This window comes from Pseudopipra pipra, chromosome 9 (genome assembly GCF_036250125.1).
Source record: "Pseudopipra pipra isolate bDixPip1 chromosome 9, bDixPip1.hap1, whole genome shotgun sequence".
Classification (NCBI taxonomy): Eukaryota; Metazoa; Chordata; class Aves; order Passeriformes; family Pipridae; genus Pseudopipra; species Pseudopipra pipra.
In genome coordinates, this window is record NC_087557.1 from 17,807,834 (window position 1) to 17,828,536 (window position 20,703).

General features: G+C 43.9%; 1 protein-coding gene across 2 annotated transcripts in view; it reads left to right on the forward strand.

The window, feature by feature from the left end:
• Positions 1–20,703, forward strand: part of NEGR1 (neuronal growth regulator 1) — a 233,956-nt gene that overhangs the window by 153,631 nt on the left and 59,622 nt on the right. For both annotated transcript variants that reach the window (XM_064664871.1, XM_064664872.1), the window contains exons 5-6: positions 6,471–6,591; positions 11,698–11,849. In XM_064664871.1, coding sequence (XP_064520941.1) covers positions 6,471–6,591; positions 11,698–11,849 — 273 coding nt within the window. The remainder of the gene's footprint in view (positions 1–6,470; positions 6,592–11,697; positions 11,850–20,703) is intronic.

A 20,703-nucleotide genomic window follows, 5' to 3' on the forward strand; every position in this document is an offset into this window, starting at 1 on the left:
CTTTCCTTGGAAAACTACCAGCTTCCTTTAACTCATTTTCCCCTCAGCTTTACTGCCAAAAGATCTGCTTAGTAATTCTTGGAATTTGTTGAAGTCCATTGCTTTTATCTTCCTTAGAGGGAGAGAAATAGCAAAGCAAAAGCGTTCGTATTTGTTCACACCCAGGCTCCCGGCCAGCTCTTCCTTCTGGATTGGCACCAGCTGTATGACAGCATCTCCCTCCCTCCTCCTTGCTCCTCAGTACCACTCCAGGATATGGATTCTCATTTTTCCCCTTTACTCCCCATGCACACGTTGGCATTACCACTCACCCTCCCCTGACACAGCCGAAGGGAGCAGGGGAGCATCTCCCCCACAGGGGCCAGGGGCTAATTCCAGACAGGTCTGTGGCCAAAGGGGTTCAGTGTGTCAACGCTCACACACAAATATTTGTCCATATAATGCGTGCAGGGATCCCAGGTCACCTGAGGAACGTGCCAGTTCATGGCTGGAGCTGCTCACCCGTCCTTGGATGCTGCTCAAGGAAAGGGTTTGTGTTCCCACGCTAGAGCAACTCCTTTAATAGGGGATAAAAATACATTTACAGAGCTGCATTCAAGGGAATATGAGGAGAAAAACGCTTTGTTGGAAAATAGAAGGATTAAATAGATGAAGCAGTGAGATAAAACCCAGTGGACAGAGAAACAAAGCAGTTCTAACTTGCCTTTTTTCTCCAGCTCCCTTGAGGTCTTTGTTTGCTTTGCTGGTTTTGGGAGGTTTCATTAAGTTTCTTTCTCTTCTTTTTTTATCCCTTAAATACCTGTAAAACATGTTGTTAAGATTTCCTGTCTGCCAGGCTATTATTTATTAAGTATTATTTTATGTTGCTGATTTTTATGTTTTCCTCCCACATAACAATTACTCATGGATTTTAAGTTTTCTCTCAACACCAGGAGGTTTTATATTCCAACCTATAAATTGCACAGCAGCCGGGGATTTGGATGGTTATAATGCAATCCATTAGATGGAGCTGAGGGAGGGACATGTTTTGGGAAATTTATATGCCCTGCAACAAGGCAGATCCCACACAGAGAGTGCTGGAGAATCCACTCGATTCCTGACAGTGCAAGGTATTTACACAATTGTTTAACTGACATCTAGAGTATAGTGCTTGTAAAGGGAAATCCTAAAAGGGAAAGGGAAAGCTGAAAAAGAGAGAGATTTGGATCTGAGATTGGGAAGAAATCCTTTCCTGTGAGGGTGGTGAGGCCCTGGCACAGGTTGCCCAGAGAAGCTGTGGCTGCCCCATCCCTGGAAGTGTCCAAGGCCAGGTTGAACGGGGCTTGGAGTAACCTGGGATAGTGGAAGGTGTCCCTGCCCATGGCAGGAGATAGAACTAGATGAGCTTTAAGGTTCTTTCCAACCCAAACCATTCCAGGATTCCATGAAAAGCACATAAGAGATGCTGGGTTACATATAGAACTGCATTCTCACTGATATCTCATACATTTGCATATAAAATTTATGTGCATCTACAAGTCAAGATCCCACTGAATCTGTGTGTTTTGATAAGTCGTCAAGAAAAGATGGAATAAATAAACTTGTTAGTTGCTGAGCCCAGTGGTTGTTACAGGCATATCTCTCAAATGTTTCTGCACAGCACAGAAGTTTCTGACGTGAAGAGCCATTTATTAAACCATTCCATTATTTTGGGAATAGGTAGGACTGATGCTCGGAATAAATTAGCAAAATTAAACAATCTAGATTGTCAAAAGCCCATCTTAATTATCTAAAGCACAAGTAATACTGTTTCTCTTGTAAAGACTTGTTACTGTATTGGCAAAACACTATGTGTGTACATATATCTAAAAGAATATATTTGACTATCACTGATATCTGGTTTTCTGAGCAGCAAAACAGACCTCAAAACCCGTTCTCTTACCTAAGTTTTTATCTTAACACCCTGGAAAGCAATTTCACTAACAAAAGCTGACATTAGGATACCAAATTAAAAGCTGATGAAAACTAGGAAAATAAAAGACTTTCTTTTTTTTGACATTTACAATTAATGCCACAAAAATGTTAGTTTAATCAGACAATATGGGTGCTTACAAAGGTGAAATTGAAAGTTACCAGCCCTGAATGCTCGCGTAAAAGTTAATAAATTCATCTCGTAATCATTATGCACATGCTAGTTATAATAATTTACTGTCCATACCAAATCTTTATAAGCATTGTAATTAAATATAAAATGCACATTAGAATTATAATGAGTAATTAGGGCAACATAACTAATGTGCATAAAAGTCCCAATGCTCATTAAAATGTAAAAAGGGGAAACCTGCTCTAGCTGGAGTTTTAGCGTGTTCCCTGTGCCTGTGAATGATAGGGATTGTTTTAACTGTTGCCTTAGGCATTTAAAAGCAAAATGAAACTACCTGGAAGGGGACCAGATTCAGCAGGACTTTGAGTCATTTCTGGATGAAACTTAAGTTCTAAAATTCAGTTTTCCAGCACAAACGCCTGAGTCACACGAAGGTGTTGGGGGACAAAGATGTGCAGAATCAGAATCATAGAAAGGTGTGGGTTGGGAGGTACCTTTAAGCTCATCTCGTTCCACCCCCTGCCATGGGCAGGGACACCTTCCACTGGACCAGGTTGCTCCAAGCGCTGTCCAGCCTGGCCTTGCACACTGGGCTTTGTAGGGTGAGACCTGCACAGGCCCCACGCAATGACACCGAACCCCAGGCGAGCCTGGGGACATCTGGCATCGCCTCCAGTGCCTGTTGGGTCCAACTCTCCTCACTCACACACTTCTTCTGACAGATCTCTCATGTGGGGATACATAAATATGTATTTCTGGGGAATAATAAATATGTATTTTGGCTCAAGCCCAGCCTTCCCTCCTGAGCCACCTCACACAGGGACAGACGTGAAGGGTGTTGGTGAAGCTCCAGTGAAGCCACGGCTCTGACACCCTCTCCAAATAACCTTTCCCAGCAAAGCACTCACACAGATTTGAGAAATGGATATTAAATAAGTTCCAGTAATGTATTTCCAAGTCAGAAATTAGGCATTTGTTTTAAGAACCTTTCTCTGCAGGGCTGAACCATGGGAGAGGATTAAACAAGGATCCACTGAGGGAGACTAAACCTACAAACATGAGTCACAGAAGCCCAGTGCTGCTGACAGATTTATAGCAATCATATTCTTTTCTCTATTATTTTATATAACCATTATTTAGGAGATATAAAAATGACAAATACCTTTAAAATTATTAGTCTTGCATGAGGTTTTCTTGTTAACATCACTGTTCGATTTGACTGCAGTATCTCTGTCAGCCCCCTGACTTGTCTGGGATAATCCCCACCCTGGGAACTCAGCAAGGGTTTCACCCCTTTCCCTCCTTCTGCAGCCTCTGCCAGGTTTCCCTCTCTCCTGGTGCTCTGTACCTTTGAGACAAGGTGTTACTTTCTTGCTGGCTTGTTTATTATTATTTATAGTGAAGGGCTCAGGCACAAGGCTGTGTCTGCAACACAACGGGAATCTCTTCCCACAGAACTCGTGGAGGGGAAACCCAGCGAAGGCATTAGTTTTAGGAGTTTGAGGGAAGACTGCAGCTGGAGCCTCACCTGTCCCACACCTCAGAGGATGCCAACAGCTGCAGCTTGACTGACAGCAATAAAATCAGCTCCCAAATATCTTCTCAAAAGTGAGTCTTTTTGACTGCATAAAAAAACTACATTAAAATATATATATATAATAGTGATGATCTGAAAATCTCTCCCAGGAGTTTGCCTCTTCTCTTTCCAAAGCAGGCCTTGGCAGTGAGAGCAGCAGGTTTTAGGTGTGATTTTAGCTGGAATATCTCGGTCTTCCACCCCCATGGCAGCAGGTGGGTCTGGTGGATTTTTGGCTCAGCTCATTACTAATCAGTGCTCCAGGAACACACCTGCATCAGACTAAAAACAATAAAATAACCTGACAGTGATAAATCCAAGAGAATGGTGGCTCCAAGCGATCCCTGGGTTGTGTTTCCATACCTGTATTAACCAGGGATTTCCTGGAGCAGGGAACATTGGTTTTAATTCTAATTCTGAAGAAACAGAATCTGAAATCCTTCTGAAAGGGAGATCTAAGAAAACTCCCTCTTCAGAAATTTTCCAGTAGTTTCCAAGCAGAAACCTCACCAGATAGCAAAGCCTGGAATCGTTGCATATGGCTGGGATGCAGCTGTAATCCCTTCCCAGCTGCAATGGGAGCACGGGCCCTGAGGCTCCTGCCTGAAGAAGGAGCAGCAAGCTGTACATTTTTATGCATCATTTCATTTTAAAACATATTGTCAGTGATGTTCTGCATTATGTAAAAAGCATCCAAAGCAAAAAAAAAAATTCCTAAAAACGACACAAAACACCAAGCAAAAGGTGAATAGACCCCAGAGGTAGCATGAAAGTGGTACGTTTTAGAAAAAACCTTTGTACACGACTCAGGCCTTTTCTTGTCTCTTATTCGCTCTTCCAGTGGTCACATCTTTCGTACAACTTGAGTGAAGGAGTGGGAACGCTTTACGTGTCCCTGTTATTTTTATGGATTAACAAAACCAATGTGTTTTTTTCTATGCACATTATGCAGAAGTAGTCCTGCAAATTGCTTAAACACTTCTTATCTCCTGGAAATTTGAATGTTACCAGTTGAAAGTTAATCAGTTTCTGGGTTGGTTTGTTGTAATCATCAAGTCTGTGATGAGGGAACCTGCCTATCACTGTTTTGTCATAGACCTGATGCTTCTTTAGTGGCAGGTTTGTGTAAAATATTCAGATCTCTTAAATTGTGTCAGAAATGAGGGGTTTGGCTGTCTAAAGAAACACCATCAAAGGTATTGGCGAAAGCAGGCTTAATTTGATTTTGTGAAAATGTGACTTTACAGAATTGGGTGTCAAGAGTTGCTCTGTTACTGCCCATGCTGAAGCACACACAGGAAGATCAGATCAGAAGCCGTTTGGAATGACTAACACAGAAGCTGGGAATGCAAAAGGGAATGCAAAGGGTATGGGTGCAAAGATAACGCTGCCAAAGGGTTTAGCAGCACTGAATCACTGAGCACTTTAACATTTACAAAGCGATTTGATAGGTTTGCTGTAGTTATAAAAATGCCTTAACTCTGGATTTGGGACAGGAACATTCATCCCAGAATCAATTCCCATGCACGTGGTTAAAGCCCTGTGTGCTCCTGTTTCCAGGTGTGTAAAGGCACGTGTTGAAAATTCCCCTGTGTTGGTTCTGACTGTTCCCACCTGTACCATGTATGAGCTCCTGGTGGGATCAGGGAGTGTCTCAGGCTCCACTGGGACAGTCAGGGGATGTTTCAGCACTCAGATGATTCTGTCAAGGTTTATCAGGAGCTTCTGAGGTCAGGTCAAGATGGGGTGGGGATGCACCACGACAACACAGATGATGAACGGTGGGTGAGATGGTGCCGAAAGCAGACGTGAGGCAGTCAGAGCTCCACATGAACATAAACACCTTGAAGCAACATCTGGAAAACTGCTTGGGAAAAAGTAAACAGATTTTTATTTATAAGTTCTGTGGTTTGGTTTTTATAGTGTTTTGATGATGCACATAAATTATTGTATCAAACTAGAAAACATAAAAGAAATTCCGGGGGGGAGGCAGTTGTTCCCTTTGATAATCTCTTTCCTGAGGAATTTGCTGTGTTTTATTTTCAGCTCACTGTTGCCTTTTGCTGGCAACTGGAAAACCTGACAATGGCTTTTTATCTTTATTTGTATCTGTGTTTCTAAGCTCAAAATGTTCATTACTATTTACAGTGTTTACTATTTAAAAAGACAAAATACATTTACTAAAACAACGCTATATCCAGTGCAATGCTGGGAAAGTCACTGTTCTGTGAGATTGATGGGTGGCTCATCATCTTGAAGGTTTATTTCTTAAATATGCAAAACGAGAACTCAAAGGCCACCTGAGCTCTGGGGTTTATGTGCTGTTTGCTGGTGCCATGATGCAGGAGGTAAGACGTGCTGGAACTGGGGACCCTGTGGCCTGAGCACTGCCTTGGCACTGCTGTACCCTCCCAATGCCAGGGGTCCTCGGCTGAACCCAGTGGGAGCCTCTCAGTGCACCAGTGTTGGGGTTTCATGTGCTTCTTTCCAATTCCCAGGATTTACGTGCATCTTGTATGACACTAATGCTTACAGTTGTGGTTTACGCCGAGTAACTGTTGGACAACCAGCTTTTTTTCAGGATTGGATTGATCTCGCTCCATGTCTCAGTTGTGTTTTTACACCAAACATATAGGACAGATCTCAGAATCTGCAGTGTGGGGTAATTTTGACTCTTCTGGAAGCAAACGTGGTTGAATGAGAACCAAGCTGGAGACCACTCGCGCCAGGCCGAGCGCGCCGAGGAGCAGCGGTGCTGAATGATCTGCGTGTCCAGATGCCAACATCCGTTTTACAATTCTTTTCTTTCAGTTGCCCCCACAATTCAGGAACTTAAATCCAGCGGTGTGGTGCTTGGAGGGAACGGCCTGATACGGTGCGAAGGTGCAGGAGTTCCTGCCCCGAACTTTGAGTGGTACAAAGGAGAGAGGAAGTAAGTAGCCGGTGCTGCCGGGGCTGTCGCCTGCCCGTGGGGACCAGGGTGGAAGAGAGAGGAGCCGCCAGGCTGGGGTTGTCCCCATGGTGACAAGTCCAGCAGCTTGGCCTGCAATCAATGCCGAGCTCCAGCAGCGGGTACCTGGAAGCGTTGGCTGTGCAGTTCTGGGGGAGCAACTCAGTCTCCTCGTGGTTGTATTTCCTGCTCTGGACACAGGCTGTGCTGGGCTCTGAGAGTGATAATTGCAATAACAAGCCTAACATTCAAACGTGCTTTAGTAATTACAGCCTCTTAAGTATAATAAAAAAAAGCACTGAAAAAGCTACTAAAAGGATTTTTTTTTTTTTTTTAATTCATCTTCCCAGTTTTCCTGCTGTGGGTTTTGGGGTGGAGAGGTTGTTTCATGAGCAAGACTTTCAACCAAATCTTCCTGTGTATGGATTTTCACCCAGTTGTGCCACTGGTGGTCTAGACCATGGGTCTGTATTCCACAGAGCTCTGCAGGTCACTGCATCCAAGAGTGGGTCCAGGGAGTGCTCCTTGCTTGAACCCTAGAAATTGATTCTGTGCTTTGGGTTTGTTTGCAGCCAGCTTCACTTCCAGGTCATTAGTGTTATGGAATGGTAACAGGAATCTCTGTAGAGTCAGCTTTATTTTAAAACCAGCTCATTAAACAGGTAGATATTTTCCATTTTTAATAGGACATTGGGTTTTTCAGCTCTTGGCTTGTCTGAGAGCTTATTTCTGGTAGGTTCTCATGTCAGTGCAAAAGCAAGTGGATATTGTCCCTTGTAACTTAGTGTCAAGCTTTTGGAACTTCCCAGCTTCCAAGTTAGGTTTCTCAGCTCAAACATCCCCCTAAACCTGGGAGCTGGCAGGAGAATATTAATGACCCTTTTTCACAGAAAGCCATCTGTCAGCTCGTTTCTCAGCTGCTCCCCTCCCTCAGCAGGAGCTGCTCCTCCTCCCTCTTCACTTTGCTGAGCAGTCACAGCTTTGCACTTCACCCTATCCTAAAACATTCTCTAAAAACTGACCTTTATGTGACAGAAACTGGTTTTCCTCTGTTGGTGAAATTCAGCTGCATCCTGTTTGCAGAGATGCCCGTTGCGTTGTACCTATCCTGGGGGGAGTTGCAGCAGGAATATATTTTGCGTAGGAAATATTTCAGCGCAGTTTTAGCACTCTGGATTCAACCAGCCCTTTCCAGCGTGCTAATCACCTTTCTATTTATAACAGTGACCAAATTCCTTTCCCATGAGTGCACTCAGTGCCAAGGCAGCAGCAGGAAAAATGAAGCAGAGCATTTCAGGACACCAGAGTTGTGCTTCTGTCTCAGTTTCAGTTGGTGTTTCACCTCAGCAAGAACAGTACTGTCCTGTTGTGTTTTGCTGTTCAAATGTTGTGTTAAATCTCACACTCCATCCTTTTTAGGAGTTGGACTTTTGTGATTCTTGTGGGTCCCTTCCAACTCAGGATATTCCATGAACTGTTGTTGGCAGATGACTACAAAGGTGCTGGGGATCCCTGAACCCCCTTCACTTGCAGGAAGGAAGGAAATCCATACACGCTGTTTCTTCCTTCAGTATATCCCCTTTCCCTCTGGATGATGGGCAGCCACCACAAGATGAGCCTTGGGCAGCTCAGTCATTGGTTTAATGCAAAGCTCTCAGAGGTAGCTCAGAGTAGCATCTACATTAGCAGGCAGATAATTTGCAGCTGTACTCCAAGACTACATTTATCCCCTGGGAATGCACACCCTGCTGGATTTTCTGTTAACAGAATAGAGAGAATCCCATTTGCTTCAGATACTCTTGGACTGGGACTTGTGGTTTTGGACATCTGAAACCCTAAGTGTATGTTCAGTGTCTGAAACAAGCCTTTTAGGCCTGTAAACTATATTGTTGTTACTTAGATTAATGTAAATCCAAACCCACCATTTCCAGACTCAAGGGATCATCTTATCATAAAAGAGCCATTACAGCTAAGCATAAAGGCTGTAAGAGACTACATTAAGTTAAAAATATTAGTCTTTGAGGCAGAGAGGCTAATTCTGCCTAGTCACTGAGTTCCCAAGAACTGCTGTTTGATAACTTTCTATAGGTGCTGGTGCCCAAGGTGGGGTGAGCTGGGAAGAGACAGAAAGTCTGGGGGAGAAGATAGTAAAATCATATTAAAATTGTCATTGGTTTGGGTTGGAAGGGATCTTAAACCCATTCAGTCCCACCCTCGCCATGGGCAGGGGCACTTTCCACTAGACTAGGTTGCTCCAAGCCCTGTCCAACCTGACCTTGGACACTTCGAGGGATGGGGCACCTCCAGGGATGGGGCTTTATAAATGTGTGTGGCTTCTAAAATTGTAGCAGGATTCCCTGTAGAGAGGAGAATGACTTCACTATACCAACTCCAAAATCCACGTCTGTTCAGTGTGTTATGTTTAGGGTTACACAGAAATTAGATCTCAGACATTAAACAGCCACAGGGAAGAAGCCCAAAAGTCACCTAAATAAAATATTAAAATATTAATTCCCTTTTCCTTCTCAAAGCAAACAAGACACACATTTGAAATAACAAAACTCATTATAGGGGCTTAATATATTATAATAAGGTGAAAGTATTCAAATTTGAAACCAAAGGCAGGTACCCCCTGGGGGCTGGCACTGATGCATGAGCTCTGGATGTGCAGGAGTAATCTCTGGAATAAAAAGGAAATCACTCTTCCCTTTCTAACTGGTGCAAAGCAGAAAGGTGAAGAAACATGTGGGGTGGCTGCACACAACTTAAAATGCCATTCCAGGCTGGGAAAGAACTTGGTGAAACCCAGACGAGTGATAAATGTGTGTTCAGTCAGTAAACGAAGCTGAGCAGCACACGGGAGCAATTAATTTAAAAGTAAAAGCATCTGCTTCTCACAACTGCAAATGGAAACCCTCGGAACTGCTGAGTTTATGCAAACTAATGCCAGCTCCTCGCTCCATTAATTGCCTGGCTTATTGATATGCACATCTATTCAGTTCCATTTACTCCAGAACCTCCAGTCCTGGCCACCAGCATCAGCCACTTCCAGCAGGGACGTGGAGGGACGGTAATGTGAGAGAAGTGGGAGAGGAAGGAGGGGCAGGAGTAGGAGGAAAAAGGCTCTGAGCTGGCACCCACAGATATCATCCTCTCGGCAGCCTGGGGAGGCAGCAGGTCACAACAAGCAGGTACAGTTATTTTTTGAGGCAAATGTCACCCCTGACAGGGCATGGGGACAGCAAAATTCCCACCCCTGCAATGTTTTCTGGACAATGAGTTAAACCTTACAACTATAAAACAGAGATGCTGTAGCTCAAATTGTGGTTATGGGCCAAAGGGGTGGAGGTGGCTTGGAAAGAGCAGGTAGGAACCATGGAATCTCAGACTGGTTTGGGTTGGGAGGGACCTTAAAACTCATCTCATCCCACCCCCTGCCGTGGGCAGGGACACCTTCCACTAGAACAGGTTGCTCTAAGCCCCATCCAACCTGGCCTTGGACACTTCCAGGGATGGGGCAGCCACAGCTTCTCTGGGCAACCTGTGCCAGGGCCTCACCACCCTCCCAACAAAGAAAAAGCCATAGGTGGACCAGGAGCTGTGATTCCAGTACCCCAAGTTTCCCTGGGTGAGGGGCAGGGATCAAACCCTGAAAGGCAGCAGGAAGGGATGGTGGCCATGGCTGCAGCTCCTGCCCTACCACTGTCACTGTGTGTGAACCACGATGTGATGGGTGGGTTTGGGAGTGAAGGAGGCTCTTGAGATTGTCTGCATGAGAGGCAGGAAGCGAAGAGACATTGGTGGGTTTAGAAGAACATCCATGTGCATAGGCTGAATGGACAAACTTCTGCCTTGCACAGGAAGAGATGAATCTTCCAACTGCAGTGCTCACCTCCAACCAAGCACTTCAATCCCATTTCTTTTACATTTCATGCAAAACCCTGTGTGTCCGTGGGATGTGCCACGTCCTCTCCCCAACCATGGGCTGGAGGAGCAGAGTCCTCTACACCAACACAAGCTGCACAGGGAAAAGAAGTCCCCATGAGTGAGCAGCCTGTAGTGATCCAGTGGGAAGAGAGGCACTCATGTAATGATGAGTGTTCAACCCACAACATGCCGAAGTGCAATTAATGACAGATTTGTGGACGTTTTTAGACAGAAAGGTAGAAGATTGCCTTAATTCCCAGGATATACCATTATATCTTCCAATATAGCAGACAAAAATTGTATTCTTAATCTAAAACTCTGCTCATGATGGGAAATATAAGGAATTAGGAGTAATAACCATAGCGAGTTTTTTAATAACGTGGTTACCCTTTTCATCTCCTTGTTTGATCAGACGTGGTTTGCCTACAACACCACCATTTAAGTTGGTCATCTGGCTTTGCCTCGATGCACCAGCGATGATTCTGACATGGCTTTGGGAGCAATACCAAAACACCTGCACAGTTTCTGTTAAATTCGGGGTAGGAAGCTTGGAGTTGAGTGAAAAGAGCCCTGATTTGGCTTTTTCCTGCACTCGGTTCCCTGGTTCCTGCCCAGGTTGCTGACTCAGCACATGTTCCTAGTTGCAAGTCTGATTTGCAGCCCTGTAAAACAAACTGTGGTCACAATCCCACAGTCACATTTCTGGCTCCTAATCCTCACCTGCCATCAGCTGGTGGTGAGAAAGGAGACAACAAACTCCGGAGTCTGAAAAACACACTTTGAAGGACTTACAGTAATATTTCTCTGCCCCAAAGAGGGTATTTCAATTTCCAGTTGGATTTTCCCAATTCACAATGTAGGCTCTCCATCTAAGAGTTTCTATCCCACACTCTGGCAAGGCACGAGGGGGTGTGGGTCTTTATTTTCTTTCAGCTATAGGACACACAGGGAGCAACTCTTCCCCTCAATACCCCCAGCTCCAGCGTTGCATGTGACCTCTCCGATGTGGGAGTTTTGCTCAGCAGATGACACTGGCAGCTTGAAAAGAGCTGATGGTGATGTCAGTGGTGTCTGTAAAACAAGAAAAATAAAGAGATTAAAAAAAAAAGAAAATCTTGGTTATGGTATATGAGTTATAGACATTTTCTTTTTGCCTTCTAGACTGATCAATGGTCAACAAGGAATCACTATTAAAAATTATAGTACAAGATCACTTCTTACTGTTACCAATGTGACAGAAGAGCACTTTGGCAACTATACATGTGTCGCTGCCAACAAGCTAGGGACGACCAATGCCAGCCTGCCTCTCAACCGTAAGTAACGTGGACATGTGGCCAGTGTTCATGGGTGTTTGTTACACAGACATGGATTCAAAAGCCAAAAAGTGGCTGTGTGTTTTTCTCCCCTCTAAATACCATTGCGTTCCTCAGTACTGGAAATGATGCACCTGGTTGATTACCCTGTGCTGCAGGAGGGTTTCTGCTCTGAAGGTGGTGGCACGTTTTGGGGATATCGATGAGTTATGGATCTACCAAAAAACTCACAGCTAAACCCAACCCGCCATCGTGGGGTAGAGGCAGAATTGGCACAGCAACATCTTTCTGCTCAGAAGAGCAATGCCAGATCCCTAAGGTACCACTGTAAACAAAGGTTAGAACGTTCCACAAGGATTTCCAACAAGGAATATCCTGAGCTGAAGAACTGGGATGTGCTGGAGCTCTGCTCACACCTCAGTTTGTTGGTCATTGGCCTCTGGTATAGGAAAGTCTCAGAGGACTTGAGGTGAAATCTTTTGGAAAAGACAATAAGCATTGTAAGAGGCAAAGCATCGGGATTTTCAGCATGGAGGTTGCCTAAAATGGGTCTCAGATGTCCTGTTTGGAAGGTATTTTTATCTGTGAATTGGTAGTGTTTCACTTTGTTGAATATTTAGCCTTCTGCTAATGGCATCCAAAGATGTTCAGAGTTGAACTCTTGGTGCTGAACTATCTGTTCTGATAGTGAATAAAACTGAAAGACAAAACTCAGGATATATCCTACATGTTTTTCTCCACATAAAGATACTCCTTACTGAGCAAAAATGTACATTTTCAGTTGCTTAAATCCTACAGTTATTGCCTTCTAGCCATGAAACTTCCTTCTGAACATATTCCCTGTATGATGTGTATTGTCAGGTTATTCTAAATTTCTGCAGAAGAGCTGTAATAGGCAGAAAACAGCACAGAGCCTTGGCTGCCATATATTTAATATCTGAGGAATCATTAACAAAGGGGGAACGACATTGCACTTACTTTAAACAGAAAATGCAAGTGAAAACAAAGGAATATTATGCCAGAAGGAGATGGAATTTGGTGTATTTGCAATTCAGAGAAGGGAAAATGAAGGTCTGGCTTCATTTGAACAGAGCAGAGCCAAATCTGTCTCTGAGCTGCTGCCAGGATATTATCAGTCTTGTATTGTGAGGGGCCATCCTTAAAAAACACTTTGGGATGCAGAGGTTGAAAATGTCATATAAGTACCAAGTACCTTGTTACAAATCATAAAAATAGATGTTCTCCATCATGAAAGAGATGGGACGTGTGAAGCAGAATGGTCTGAGAGAAAACGCTGAAATCTGGGTCTCATCCTGACCTCAAGAAGGAAATGGGGGATGATGTTGGCTCAGAGGTTTGACTGAAAGACCAAGATGAAATGTCTTATTTTATACTATGATTTTTTTGTAATATAGTCAAAAAAAGGAGAGATTTCTGAAAGTGGTGATCTACATTTGGTTGGGAATTAAAATGATTTGGTGGAGTTTTTTCGTTGCTGATAATTTACATTAATCTTATCTAGGAATATTATAACTACAAAAAAAAAATCACAGGGTAGCAACTTGTTAAATGTGAATTCCTTAATCCTTCAGAGAGAATTTTCTCATGTGAAGCTCTACTTACATTTAATTTTTTTGGCAGCGATAGCAGAACATATGTGCTGGTTCAGGTATGTGCGAAGGAACTGGGAGCAGTTCCTGGCTGGTTGCAACATTCAGTAGTCAAATGTAGGGTTAAATGTAATTTGATCATCATGTTACTTGAAAGAAGTGTTAAAAATTTCAGTGTGTGTTTTTAGTCTGTAATTGCATTGGGGAGATACAGTCTGAGGTGCAGTTTTAGGCACTACAATATAAGGAAGATATGAAGTCATTAGAGAGTGTCCAGAGGAGGGCAATGGAGATGGGGAAGGGCCCTGAGGGGAAGCCGTGTGAGGAGCAGCTGAGGGCACTCGGTCTGTTCAGCTGGAGGAGACTGAGGGGAGACCTCATTGCAGTTACAACTTCCTCGGACAGGCACTGATCTCTGCTCTATGGGCACCAGTGGCAGAGCCCAAGGGAATGTCCTGAAGTTGTGTCAGGGGAGGTTTAAGTTGGCTCTTAGGAAAAGACTCTTCCCCCAGAGGGTGGTTGGGCACTGAACAGGCTCCCCAGGGCAGTGGTCACAGCACCAAGGCTGCCAGAGCTCAAGGAGTGTTTGGACGATCCTCTCGGGCACCTGGTGTGACTCTTGAGGGTGGTCCTGGGCAGGGCTAAGGATTGGATTCGATGATCCTTGTGAGTCCCTTCCAACTCGTGTCTTCTGTGGTTCTGTGATTTTATGTGGAATGGTTGGAATAACATCACTGATGCAGTGATTTGGGACCCCCACCACACATCTCGCTGCTGTCCCGTGGAAAACCACCACAGATGTGCAAAGACAGAGCACCCCTCTGGTATCACGGTATCAGCAAGGTCTGGTATCAGCACCTTGTCCAGCATCGCTGGGAATTTGCCAATTGGCTGCTTCTTTCTGCTCTTAGGTTGGGGTTTTTAATAATAATGTGTGTAGCAGAGTTAGAAAATCTGTATTTTTTTCTTTGCACATCCCCCTGTAATACATAAATGACACAGAAGCTGTGCACGGATGGGGACCTTTCTCAGGGACAAGACTAAGCCCCTTCTCCATTACTGGTGTCTGAATTCAATGCAGATATAAAACTCCAGGATACCAGAACCAGGATTATTTCGTCTACTATGGAGAGGCTCTGGGTTTCTGTGATCCATCAAGGCAACCTTGAGCTAACAGAAAGTCATGAAGCAGATCAGGGGGTGTCAGGACAAGGTACAAGCTGACTTTGTGTGGCTGGGACATGGACTGAACCAAGGAGATGGGAGGTTAATGAAGCTGTCCCAGATGGTGGCCGTGGGGTGATGAGGCAGGAGGAGAACCTGTCTGGGGTTTGGCTAGTCCCCAGGGCCAGAAGACACCCAGCAGGGACACTCAGAGCTGCTTCTGTCCTGGGGACAGGCAGCCAGATCAGTTTGCAGAAGAACCTTGTGTCTGGGGAGTTATGAACATCCCAGATCCCAGGAACATACCGGAATTTATCATCTCCCTAACTGAGGACTTGTTGGCCATGTCTAAGATCCAGCTATTAATAATAAATGCAGCAGCTGTAAAAGAGAAAGTCGGAGCCTTGCGGGGAAAATGCAGAGAAGCAGTGGTTCCAAAAAGTGAATAATGAATGGCAATTTGCTAATTATTCATGGCTGAGTCCTTGGATCATCCAACTGCATTGGGTTTTGTGGGGAAGCGTTTGAAGTGCATGATCCCCCCGGAGCATCCATGGGAGGCGTGTTTGGACAGTCCCACACTGGCATCTCTGGGCCTAATTGATCAGATATTTAGCACTGCCTACGCTGACTGTTCCCAGAATTTCTGATACTTAAGAAGAAGAAAAATGTAATCCTTTCCTGTAAATAAAGTTTGAATTTGCTGATTCATTAAACCCAGGAGATGAGGCTTTACGGCACAGACCGGGGGCAAGAGGTTCCCTCTCCAGGGGCGAGGAGGCAGCAGGGAGTGATGGAATAGCCTTTTTTAATTAAGTACATTTGGCTTTTAAATTAGTGCAATCTTAACTTGAGACAAAAGGCATTTTCCTACAGACAGATTTGCAAGGCCATTGTGAGGAGAGAAATTGTCATTAACCATTGGCAACCAAAGGAGGTTTATTCTGGCGTTTTTCTCAAGCAGCCAAAACTGAGATGGGTCTATTACTGCTAAAGCAGCCACATCCTTCCACAGGTCTCTCCTGTCCTCGTGCTCTCCTGACTGGAGGCCGCAGCTGGTGGTGGATTTCCTTTCTCTTACCCCAGCTGAGTTGTGGCAGAAGGTTTTTCCTCCCCTTCTGTGATGAGGATGAAGGTGGACCCCAGCTTCTGCTCCCCACAGTGGGATGTGGAGTGAGATGCTGCCACCACAAGCACCTGTGAATAGTGGAGATCCCAGGCCAGGCATGGCACAGGGTTCAGCTCAGCTCCGCAGCACCGGAGTTCCAGTCTGTTCCAGGTTCTAGGGTGCAGCAGTTTGGTATTCTGGTTCTGTCAGGGGTGCAGTGCCGCTCCACACCTCTGCAGGCCTGGCAGATGGAGGGCATTAAATCTGTAGATTTAATCTGTACATCTACAGAAACTATAAACCTACATTAGAGAGTTCATAGGGGCCTTAAATTCACTGTGACATGTGGTCTCTCTGTGTCCCCTGAAGACACATTACCCACAAGTCTGGGTTCACCTTGCAGAAGATTAAAATAATCATTACTCCTCTATTAGATCTGTGTATTCTTAAGTAAAGGTATTATTTTTATGTTCTAGAGAGCACCTTCCCTAATACTTTTAAGAATCCTACAAATAATTTGACTGGTAAGGGGCACATTTCCTAAGAAAACTTGCAATTCAGAGGAAACATCCATGTCCATTACTAATAGCTGCCAAAGGAATTACTTCTTTCCATGGCTGGTTGTATAATGCAAAGATATTACTCATGTCTAGGTTTATACAGAAATATGAGATATGTTGCCAGTAATTGTGCAAAAAATGTAAATAATGGGGAATAGCTGCCCAAAAGTTCAGGAGGGACATTTGGAAGGAGAAGGAGCCTGGCAAGGTGTGCAAGAGATGTGGTAGCATTTTCTGTACTAATTTAATCACTGCAGCTGAACACAACTGTTTTACTGAGGAAGCATCCAACTGTGAGCTCATGGTTGGTGCAACACACTTATAATCTTGTCTCCAACATTTCTACGTGCTGGGAGCGCCAGACCGTGCCCTCAGTTTACGTGCTGATTGCCTTGTGTACTGGTTCCTACACAGAGATTCCTAATTAAACAGCTGGATTTGTATTTTTAATACATCGGGTTTCGTATCAGAAATGTAAATAAAATTAATATTCTTCCAAAAATTTAAAAGAACTCATTAGGAATTGCACACAACCTGTGATAGTATGCACATTCCTCCGTGGCACTGCGAACAGTTGGTGTGGCGTTGGTTGTGTCTGCGGGAACATCAGCGATGCAGAGGGATCGAGGGGCTCTGCAAAGGGGTGTCATGGCCTTGCAATGACACATCTCCTAAATAAGGGGACAGACAACCATTTCCCATGGGTGATTTCCAGTAGTGCCTCCTGCTGTGCCTGGTCCTGACAATCAGTGACAGACTAGACTTAAGGGGATTTCAGAGATCTCCTCAGTCATGGACACAATTATCTTAGAGGTCTTTTCCAACCTTAATGATTCTGGCTGAACAGTCATGATGCTGCTCCTCACTCCTGGCAGTTGTTGAACTTGCTTCCTATGATCCATGGCGACCCTCCACTATTGTGGTCATATTATAAATAAGCTTTTTCCCTCCTTTGGTAACTTCTTCTTTATATTTAAACCAAATATTTTCCGACTCGATTCTCATGGGTCCCTTCCAACTCAGCATATTCTGTGATTCTTTGATTCTGCCTGGAATAAGTCTCCTGATGCAGACAAAGTTTGGGCTCCATCCCTGGCCATGCTCCCCTCTCCCAGCACTGACCTCTGGACTCCTGTGGGAGTTTTCCAGTGTTATCCAGGCTGTGTGGGGGCAGGTTTATCAGTAATTTATACAGATTTAATTACAGTGCTTGAGTCATCTCTATTCATATATTTCAGTATCATCATTAAACTCAGCAGTTTCATTTATTGACTGAGAAATCAGGTTTTAGTGTATTTGGATACATGACAGGTTTCCGCTCAGTTTAGCTCAATAGCTTTGCTTCTCCCACCAAATCTGACATTTCAAGAAGAAATATTCTCTCCAGGGGAATTCCCTTTGTGTCCACAGTTTCAGCTGTTGTCCAATTACCTAAGTAAGATTTTACTATTTTGTCTCTCAAGTACCAACCTTCAAAGCAAATCAAACTTCAATTTGCATAGTTCTGTCTCAGCCAGGCAGGCTGGTCTGCATCAAAAAAAATTATTTTAAAACTATATATATATATATATATATACACACAAAAATTTAAATGAAAATTCCTATGCTCATTAGGAGCCCACTCAAAGCCTGCTGCAGTCACTCAAAAGACAGTTATTGATTTAATAAGGTCTGGATCAAGCCCAAAGTCTCCTGTAGACATCACTGTGCAGAGAACTGGGGCCACGGACCTAATTTCTCTTTGTAGCCCTTTCAGTCCTTCCCTCAGAGATGCAGTCATTGTCCTGATCTCATCCAGCTCCTGCTGAGCCTGATGGGAAGGTCTCTCTCTCCACATGTCTGGAGGGATGATGGACAGGGAACAGATGTGAAATCCATTCTAGGAAATTCCAAGTCCTTTGTGAAGGGGTGGTCACACATCGGAGCCATCGAGCTTTCTTCTGGTGTCTGATCGGTGTCATGGGACACCCAGGACACACCTGTGGGGTTTCTTGTGCACCCTTCATAAAGCCAAGCCACATCTTTGTCTGGTGCACTGTCCCATCTAGAAGCTCAGGAGGTTCCTGGTTTCCTTCTTCCCTTACAATCTGAAAGGTTTTTTCCTCTTCCTTCCCTCTGTGTGGGCTTTGTCTTCACTGGTGGTATTTCTGGTCTTAGGCCTTGGCTTTGCTTTCCACATCCAAGTTGGACTAATAGGACCAGCTGCTGCAGAATAGGTGATCCATCATGGAAAGGACCTGTCCTGGAGATGGACACCCAGCTCCTGAGCAGTGGGTTGAAATCCAGGGCATTAGAGGAGCTGGGTTATAAATCTGGGAGTTGGTTCCTTGGGGACCCTTCTCAAAGATCAAGGTGTATTCATCTAGGGCATTTTAATTGGGTGGTCATGTTCCCAGTGGAAAACAACTCTGAAAACTTCCAACCGTCCCCAATGGGATTCACAGACAGAGTGAAAACCTTTTTTCTCTCCCTGCTCTCACACAGAGTGGAACAAAGGCATGCGATGCAGCTGAGCAGCTCAGCCAAAGCAGGGAGCTTTCCTCACATCACAAGTGCACCTGGGGGACTAATTTCATAACATATTGCTGAGACAAGGAGCCCAACAGAGTTAAAAACCCAGCACCTTAAATTCATATATTCACACAGAATAAGATAAATGGCCAAATCCTCCATTCATGTAAGTCGTAATAATTCTGTTAAATGTTGGGTTTGAGATCCTTCCATATGGATGCCAACGGCTGCTCCAGGTAACAATTATGGAGAGTTATGAAGAAATTTTCTCTAAATCCCTTTTGCAGCTTGAGCTTTATTATGAATTATATGACAATAAGTGACTGAGATGGGATGAAGTAGAAATTACCCATTTGAGCAAGGCCAGTAACATGTTTCTCCTTGACATTTAGCAGAACATTTAAAGATCTGAGAGGGTATCTGTGTTTGAGGGGGGAAAATCAAACGAAAACCCTGGGGATCTTTGCTCTGGATCCTTACTGAAGTTTCCTAATGTTCTGTTTTGTTACATTTGTGCTTTTACTCTCGAATTTTGCAATTATAACAACAGCCCACAAGATTTAGACATATATTCTTACAAAACTGGATAAATCAGAGAGGCTGAAGCATATCCAAAGCTTCATCTCAAGTATCAGTCAGTCATCACAGAATCATGGAATCATAGAACATCCTGAGTTGGAAGGGACCCAGTATCATCAATCTCCAAGTGCTGCCCCTGCATAGGACACCCCAGCAATCCCACCCTGTCCCTCAGAGCATTGTCCAAACAATGACTAAAACATTCAAGGTCATCCATGGAATTTAATTACCTGCCCCTGCCCCCGTCAGGGGGAGGAGCACCTGTGGTCAGAGCTCTCTTGAACTTGAGTTTCTTTTCACAGGGTAGAAAACTTTGAATTAACTTTTTAGCAAAATTGAAAATCCAAAGAATACCTTGTGTAACAAAGGGGATAGAAATCAGAAGTGCTAAAAATAGCACTATAAATATATTTTACAACTCAGGGTGAAACACAGACTTTAGCCTTGGCCTCAAAACTTTGGCAGAATGGAGGGCAGAGGCTCCTAAAGGTGTGTTTGGAAATAAAGGATGAAGAAATTCCCAAGTCAAAAGATTTAAGATGATTACCATCTATCTTCTACAGGAAAAGAGGTTATTGAAATATTTTAGAGTGTAGAGAAGGTGTATTAGAAAGTTTTCTCACAAAACAAACCCGAGAGAGATTCACTTACACTGATCAGTGGCAAATTTTAAAGTTAATGCAAAGCACTTCTTCATTAAAAGATTATTAAGTGTAGAACTTATTTTTGTAACAAGTTGTTGAGACCAAAGCTCACGGGGCTTTAGAAAGGAATGAGCTATTGATCAAGGACATCCAGAGTTTCCAGGAAGATCAGAGAATAGATTTTACACCCAAGACTTCAGCATTTAAGCAAATAGTCCAACAGGTTGGAAAATGCCACAACTGAGATAATTTATCAAATAAGTTCTAGGTTAGTTAACAAAAGCACTTGTTTGAAACCTTTGTCTATGAAGTGTGTGTGCTCCTTTTGAGTCAAGTGCCTTCTAATATAGTGATTCACAAAATATAGAGATGGTCTCAACAGCTCCCATTACATTTTCCTGAGAGCTGCTACATGTTCCTAGTCTAACAGTATGAGGTCTGGACAGTCTGTGAGCTGAAGAAAAAGAGGAAGGGAAAAAAAATTAATTAATTTTTGGCTACAAGAAAGCTAAAAATAGCCTCAGAGGTTTAAAAACAAGAGCTTTTCCAGTGAGCCTACACCATAAGCACTAATTAACCTCTGTACTGAACCACATGAGTAACAAAATGCTGAGGTATCTCAACAAGCCTCTAAAATCAAGAGCTCATTTAATGTTATCCTTAATTCCACCTCCAGGT